We start from the raw sequence: 8,103 nt of genomic DNA, 5'->3' as shown, positions 1-8,103 counted from the left end.
AGTAGTAGCGTTGTGCAGGACCAGGACCTGTAATAATGACGGGAAATCTGACAGCTGACTTATGAGCAGGTCTTTTATTCATAAAAAAGGATGCCTATAAATAACATTCCAACAATGAAGATCTGCTGGGTAGTGTTTTTCCATCCTGGATTAGGTAGATTAAAGCATGAACAGACGATGATTTGCCTAGCACATGGTGCTAAGATAAATAGTTACTGCAGTGACAAGAACAATAAGGGATTTGTTGCATTTTTTAACTTCCTAGCTTGGCAGTCTCGGTGGAGCTATCTAAGCAAGGTGCATGCTGAGCACGTAGGGAGGAACGGGGGCGTGAACGTGGCAGTGTCAGGTGCTGTCAGCCTTCAAGGGCACTGACAAGACATTTTTCTCTTGGGTTTTATTCTCTTTTTTTTGGGGGGATGATCTTCGGTGGGGAACCCGAACCGAAGCTCTTTAATTTTTTTTCACTCTATTTGTGGTTAGTTCTCTGAAAGTGAAGAGCCTGCTAGAAACCCTTAGTTTAGAACTGAAAAATCTGAGGGTTAGAAATTTTTATCTTGAAATTCAGGATTCTAGCTTTTAGGTTTTCTTTTTTTTAATTTGTAAACCTTCCAGCCTGTCATTATTAAAATGGTAATAAATTGCACTGCAGTCATGTTAACTAAGTCTTTATTTGTGCTAGAAAGTGAAGGCATGCTCAGGGAAAGACATTCCCTGTCCTTATAAAGTTTGTAATCTAAATAAGCAGGGTAGACATCATGTGATCTTGTGGGTTTTTTTTTTCTGAAGAAACTTACCTGACAGGTGCTTGGTTATCAGTTCTCGATGGCATCTCTGCACTTAAGGATGGTTTTGGAAGGAACTGCACTGTGGGTGGGTTTTATAAAAAGGCCTTTGGACATTGAACCTAAATACATACGAGGATCTTGGTCAGAGGAGATAAGAGACGAAGTTATGCAGGGAGTCTATTGTAGATCACTGAACTCAAGGATAGCTATTTCTGGCGTAATGATTGCAGTTGTACCTGTAGCTACAGGACAGTTAAGAACAGGAAGGAATATCAAAACCAGTGAAAACTGCACTTATTTTGTGGCCTTGAGAGCCACAGCAGCAAAGATTTTGGAGCTGTTGCCCCCAGCCTGGTTTCTGAAATGCGTGAGATGTGACATTAGCCTGCTGCTACCTCAAGGGCTTCACGGGTGGCTCGGAGGGACTGACGTGACGGCTACTGAAGTTTGCATGTGTCTGAGCCAAATGATCCTACTGTGTGCTGACAGAGGAAGTCCAGAGTTGTTCTAAACCTTCCAGCTGAGCTCCTGCAGTCCCCCGTGCCCCAGCAGTGTGGGAGGGAGGGGATGAGAGCAGGCTGGGTCTGATGCTGTGGCACAAATGCATGAGAGCCCCAGTCAAAGTCAAGGCGGTGGCTCAGCTCTTTGAGCTGGGAGGCCGAGTTGTTGCTCTTAGAAGGAAGATCTAAGGCTTGTGGGGGTGAGACTGACTTGAGCCCAAATCCTGTTCACAGATGAGCTGGGAGGAATTGTCCCTGCAGTGGGAGAGGGAAGCACTTCCAAGAGACTTAAAACACAAATGAAATTTCATGATTAGTGACTGGGTGATTGGGAAACCTACCCTTCAGAGTGAGAGAACACAGTAAGTGCTCTTCATTAAGTTGTAATTTTCTTCATTAGAATTGCCTCCCTGCTGAACAGGAAATCTGGAATTTCGTAGCTGTTGGTGTATCAGAAACATTAAGTCTTCGCCTTTCACATGACAGTGCGGGCTGGCTATGATTCTCCCTGAGTCTGCTCTATTGGGAACCTTGTTCTAACACAAGGTTATTTCCATGGAATAGTTAGAAACATTTGCAATGGCTCTTTATTTGGCCTTCTGCTCAGCTCTGGCGCAGTATCTATTTTAGGCTGTACCTGAGGATTAGACCCTGTATTAGGTGATGTCATCATTAGGAAAGCTGAACTTCCCTCCTTTTCCTAGTATTCATGTAAAGCACTGCTCTTCATGTGGATGAACAGTCTTCATGTGGTGAGTGATGAAACACTAGCAGTGTGCAGCTCAATGTTTCCTAGAATTAGGATGTGCTCTGAAGGACGTGTGCCTCTCAGCGGTGTATTTAGCTGTGGGTGTTTACAGCCTGTCTAGGGGCTTTCCCTGGTTTTGAAGCACACATGCTTCTGACCATTGCTTTCCATGACAACAGTCCTCCCTGTGCCTCTGTAGTGGTTTAGCTCAGAAGGAAGATGCCCTTTATGTGGACTGATTCATGTCTAAAGGGGTAAGATGTATTCTGGCTTCTTCACCTAGAAATTATCGATGGAAGGCTTCGTTTACCATACAACCTTGGTTTCAGGTATTTGACAATGTTTGTCTCCCTTTAGACAGCATGATCTGTACCTCAAAGGTGAAAATAAGAGTTCTGGCGTCTCAGAGAAATGTTCAGGTTCCTCACAGAGAGGGAGAGGACCTGGTTTGTGAGAGTGTTCTTGTCAAGCTGTCCTTGCCGTTATTTTGTGGCTTGTAGCTAGCATAATGCTAAACAGCAGTCAGAGGCATTCGAGCCTGATGATTGCTTTCGCTTTATGTTCCTGGTGAGGGCCATGAAAGCATCGCTGGGATGTCAGATAACTCAAAACCTGTGAGGCAAAATTTCCTCAAAGAGAGTGGGTGGAGGAGGAGCAGAGAGCTCTCTGTTTTGAAAACATCTCAAAAAAAAATCTTGGAAGGAGATCATACATCCCATTTGTGTCTTCCTCTCCAAAGAGGAAGACTTTAATCTGCATAAATTAAAACATAAATTGGCTAAATATGCTCCTTATTTGTATTACTCCCTTTCCTGAATGTTCCTTATTCGCAGGCCTCGTGATGTCCACTGAAAGACTGAGCAGACGGACATTCTTGTCTGAAGGCTTTGCTGAAGGTCACGGCAAGCAGGAATTATTCTTCCTCGGTGCTTGCCAAGCTGCGGGTCACTTGCCATTTTCTGGGTCAGGTTGTGTGCTGCCTGCGGCTTGGTAAAACGTATAGTTGGAGTGCAGGGCCAACTGAGGAGGAAGTTGAACGGCTGCATTTCACAACAAATGAGGTCTGGTCTTTCAAGAATGGGAGTAAGTATTGGACATGAGTTCAGGGAGAGCGTGACAGGAAAGAAACCAGAACAGTAAAACCCCTCATCCTTTCAGTGCCTTGTTGTTCTCCTGTGTAGAGTGTATGTACATGACTCCGAAAGAAACACCAAATCATCTGTAGTTTAACTGTGCTATGGAATTCTTATTTGCATTACACGGATGCAGATTTTTCTCTTGTAGTTTCAAGCACAACTCAAGCTTCTTGGTGTGTTATCAGCATAAAGGACATCACGGAGAACTGCTGTTGTATCACACTGTGGTAAAAGTGTCTGTTGTCCAAGGGTTACTGCACAGAACCAAGACTCTCAGCTCCTGAACTTAATTTCCTGTTTTGAAATCAACTTTGGCATGTCACAGCTGGGGCCTGTTGTTCTGAGAGCTGCTGAGCACTTGGGATTCTTCTTGAAGTCTGAGAGCTGCGGGTTATGGGCATTTCTGAAACTGCAAGCTCAATTGTGTGAAGTTACGTTTTCCACAACAGCCACTTGAAATGAATGGTCATTAAAAATTCAGCCTGAAGCTTCTCATGTCTCTCTCTGTTCAACACGTTCAGTGATTATTGTGTTTTTCCACAGCCATAATAATCAGATAATTATTGTTGAACTTTGAGATTCTACACAAAATAATGTAAATTTTGTATGCATGACAAATATCAAAACAATAGCAATTTGGCCATTCAGATGAAGAAATATAAAAGCAATTACAGAACTAAAAAGTGGTGTAGGAGGTGAAATCTAGATAAATATCAGTCAAAGGTTTGTCAAAGCAAGGTACAGCCAGTGTTTAAAGTGTTAGCCTGAGATATAGGAGATTAGATTCAGTTCCCTCCGTACTAGACTTCTGCGTGATCTTAAGCAAATAAAGTGATTGTTCTCTCCCCGTTTGTAAAATGTAGATAACACTCTTTCCTCACAGGCGTGTTGTGGGTGTAAGCACAAGAAGATTGCAAAGTTCCCAGAATATGGGAGGATAAGAATACCCTTGAATCGAGATCGTTATACATAGAGATCTGGCTGTGTAGTAGCCCTGTCTCACACGGTGCTTTCATCTCAAACTGCTTTACATCTGGCTTTGAGAGCTCAAATTTTGTTACAGAGGGTTGGAATGTACAAATCTGGTTTTCTCTGTATACTGGAGCCCACTAGAAAAAACAGTTTCCACAATAATATTGTCTCCTTTAATCCAGCAATATTATGCTAATTTTTATGCAGTTATATGAGGGAAGTAAGATTCGAAAGCTTTTGTGAAGAGCTATTTAGACTACTTGATATTATTTTTAATTCCATTCTGATCTCCTATTGTTTGGTGTTTCATGCTCGAACACTAAATTTTCAAATTGGAGAAATTTCAAGTAGCGTTTTCAGGAATATCTGGGGCCCTTTGGACCCCACGTTCACGGATATACTCTTCCTAGTAACTAGGATATTTTTAAAGATGTTTTACTTTGTGGACAGCCTGCTGCCCATCACAGCCCTCAGCCCCTCCCTCGGCTCCCAGAGCCATGGAAACCACAATCAGAAGAGGCCGGGGGTGCATGTGGCTTGGTCAGGTGTCCTCTGCCCGTCCTGACCGATGTCCAGCTGGGCTGGATGTTGCCTGCTGACGTACTTGCTCTTATTAAAAGGACTCGCTGACTTGTGGTGCTGGCACTGACAAGGTGACGGAAATAGTAGAGCCCTTGTTCAGCAGCAACCTCACACCAAAGGTGTGGTTGACAGCTCTGCGTGAGGTGGATTATGGGATGCACAAAGGATGGTTTCTCTGTGACACTTTGAGAAGAATATTTTATAGGATATTAACGCATCAGCAGACTCGATTAATCAATTCTCAGCCTTTATTTCAATATAATCATGCCTTGCCTTGCCTTGTGGCCATCTGAAATATCTATTACTTTCATACACTGCAATAGAAAAAAAGAAACTATAGGATTTTCCCTTCTAAGCTCAACATTTTAGCACAATTTTCTTCTGTTGTATATTCTGGCGGAGATGCCATTCGCAGATTTACAGTTCTAGAGCTGGAATTGCTGCTGTAATGATCAGATGTCAGCACTGAATGTGAAAAGCCCATAAAATTAGCCAAGCTGCTTTGAAATACCATGGTATAAACCCTTTACTAATGCAAATTAATCCTTTGTAAGGATAACAGTAAAAAATAAATTAAATCAGACTAACTTTATAGGTAATATGGCTTTACCTGGATAATTTTGCTAAAGGAAAGCTGCTCAGTTGCAGATAGATGCCAGGTAGCAGCCAGAGCACATCAGAGATTTCTCCTTGTAGGGGAGCATTTTGAATAAAACGTGGGGTGACCCAGAGCCGACCTACACTCAGCATCAGCAAACAAAAGCAGCTGCTTCTGCATAGAAAGAATATCCATGGTGCTGTTCATACTGCTGCACCGATGTACTGCTCACCGATTAAACCCCCCCTGTTCCCCGCTGGACGCTGTGTTGTTTGTTCCAGCAGTGCCCTCTGCTGTCCCGTAGCATTGACTGGATGGCCAAAGAGATTTTTGCCCCAAGTCTCAAGTATTTGAAATCTAGCTCTTAAAAAAAAAATCATCTACCTTTAAAAAGAGAAAGAAAAGCTATAATGATATTAAGTTGTTTTATTAATCTACAATTTACACAGTGATTTAAATAAGCAAACACAAAATATCCTGTAACGAAGGCATGAGCACAAGTGTCTTTCATTTCCTAGCTACGTTCTCATCCAAGAATTAAGGTGGAAAAAATGGCATTTTCAGAACAGCTTAGGCAATTTAAGTCTCCAGTACTATGAATCTACTGAAGGGTTAAGCCATTGTCCTGCATTTCCTTGTCTGAAAATTAAGTGAATTCAACTCATTAAATGCATCTCCTTTTTTTTTCTTTTTTTTCCCCCCTCACTTGTAAAGCATCGGAACCTCTGATTTACACAAGAGGAAGAAAGGCCGCACAATTTCAGATGTGTCCTGACAACTTCTGAGTACTCCAGTACTCGGTACGAAGATATTTCTGTGGGCCCAAGCACAAGAACATCTGTGGAGACAAGGACCCCCACCTCTTTGGGTCCCCTTTGAAGTGCTGCAGTTCATCGTGTGCTTTTTGCTTACAAGTAAGTTTGGGGTTGGTTCGGTAGATATGAGCTAACTGTGCTTAGAAAACCAGACACTGTTGGTGGCATCAGTTCGTAATTGTAAGCAAGACACAGTGAACAAGTAGATTCTGTTGTCTCTTGCTTAATCTTGAGGACTTTAGAAGTTTTGCGATGTCACTAGTGTTGATCTGAAATTAGAATTTACATCCTCACTGAACCGGTGTCCAGGTTCGTGACACAACAGTGAGTTGTGTGTCACTGTCTTTGAGATCCATCAGTCACATACCTCCCCCCCAAAACCCAAAAAATTACTTACTTCTCTCAATTTTTTGACTCTTGATCTAATTTATTTATGAATTAAAGCTGGAGTCATTCCATTTTCGAATATCCTTATAGACTTTTAAACTACTGATGTGATCGTTCATCTTCACAAGAACTGGCCAGATTTTGCTCTTGATAAAAGTTGCTTTAAGCAGATCATCTGTATAGTAGTAAATACATTTTCCACTTTTACCTGTCCTAGCAACTTAAAGGTAATTGGCTAGGACCTGAGTTGGTAACCCAAATATTTAAAAACACGAGTGGTTAAAGTTTAATCCAGTGTCATGATGATGATGTGGCAATAGATGCTGTCTGTCGGGGCTCATTCTTTGCCGGGAGAGCAAGGTGGTGGTAACGCCCACGTAGTGTGGTCTCTCACGGAATATGGGATGAGAAAAGCAGACCTCGTTACCAGTTGAAAGCAGGATTTTCCACCATGAATGGATACCCCAACTGCTCTTCTAACTACACCGAAATCTGGAGTCATTACTTAGTACTTGCACTGGGCATCCCTCAGCTGACCATTAACATAGCATCTGTGATCTTCAACTGCACGGTCATCTTCACCAGAATGGCAACAAAGGATCTGCACAAGCCTATCTCTATCCTCTTCTGCAACCTGGCGTTTTCCGATCTCTTCACCAGCTTTTCTGGCTTTTGGATTTCAATGTTGTTCATCACCAATCCTGACATTACAATCTTTGGATCCAAGGATATGCTCGCACCTTACGCCTTATATACCGTGTCTATTTTATCCACCATCTATAACTTGGTAAGCATTGCAATTGAACGTTATCTGGCTGTGGCTGAAAGCATGAGGACAAGATTCAGGGTTGCTAGAAACCAGTCCATAGCTGCAGTTTTAATTAACTGGGTCCTTGCTTTCTTTTTGGGCTGCTTGCCATTGATGGGGTGGAACTGCTTGCATATGGAAAAAAATCTCTCTGTCCTCTACAGTCCATTTTGCGTCAACTACCTCATCTTCATCGCCATTCCCAATGTTGTGGTGGCTTTTATTGTACCCCTGTTCACTTACCTTAGAATCATTATCATCTTGAGGAAAAGAAAGCTGAGGATGAAAGCATGTGGACAAGCTACTGGCACCTACAAATCAGCTGAAATCCAGGTTGCCAGAACCAGTATTTTTATCTGGCTCCTGACGTTGATCTCCTACGCTCCTTTTTTCGCAGGAGTCATATTCGATGCCACTAACCATCAGTGCCACATCGATCTCTACCCAGGCGTCTACATCTTTCGAAACTGCACAGCGATGCTGATAACCATGAACTGTTTGGGAAACCCCATAATATACACCCTGAAAGCCAAAACTCTGGGGGCTAAACTCAAGGCTCTGAAATGCCTCTCCACCAACCGTGTCCGAGCCTGCACGGTGGAGAACATCTAGCCGGGACCTCCCTTGGTGCAGGACTGCTGCTATCCCCGCCACAGGCCGTGTAGTCAGAGATCAGCGATAGCGCCCGCAATCCCGCCCGCTCTCGCCGCTTCAGCACCCCGCGGGCGGACAGCTCCCGGGCGCGGAAACCAGCGCGGGGCGCGGAGTT

The 8,103-nt window shown here is 43.2% G+C and overlaps 1 protein-coding gene across 1 annotated transcript; it reads left to right on the top strand.

Annotated features, from left to right (window-relative positions):
• The first annotated feature begins 6,130 nt into the window (after nucleotides 1-6,130).
• LOC113487191 (lysophosphatidic acid receptor 1-like) lies at nucleotides 6,131-8,073 on the top strand. The gene has a single exon (XM_026861626.1). The coding sequence runs from the start codon at nucleotides 6,978-6,980 to the stop codon at nucleotides 7,944-7,946; it is 969 nt and encodes a 322-aa protein (XP_026717427.1). The 5' UTR covers nucleotides 6,131-6,977; the 3' UTR covers nucleotides 7,947-8,073.
• The last annotated feature ends 30 nt before the right edge of the window (nucleotides 8,074-8,103 follow it).

This window comes from Athene cunicularia (assembly GCF_003259725.1).
Source record: "Athene cunicularia isolate RWA chromosome 19 unlocalized genomic scaffold, athCun1 chr19_part1, whole genome shotgun sequence".
Classification (NCBI taxonomy): domain Eukaryota; kingdom Metazoa; phylum Chordata; class Aves; order Strigiformes; family Strigidae; genus Athene; species Athene cunicularia.
The sequence above is the reverse complement of the archived record's forward strand: the minus strand, read 5'-3'. Positions and strand labels throughout refer to the sequence as shown.

Excerpts from the sequence above, each read along its gene's own strand:
- LOC113487191 (XM_026861626.1), top strand. The coding sequence starts at position 6,978 with ATGAATGGATACCCCAACTGCTCTTCTAACTACACCGAAATCTGGAGT.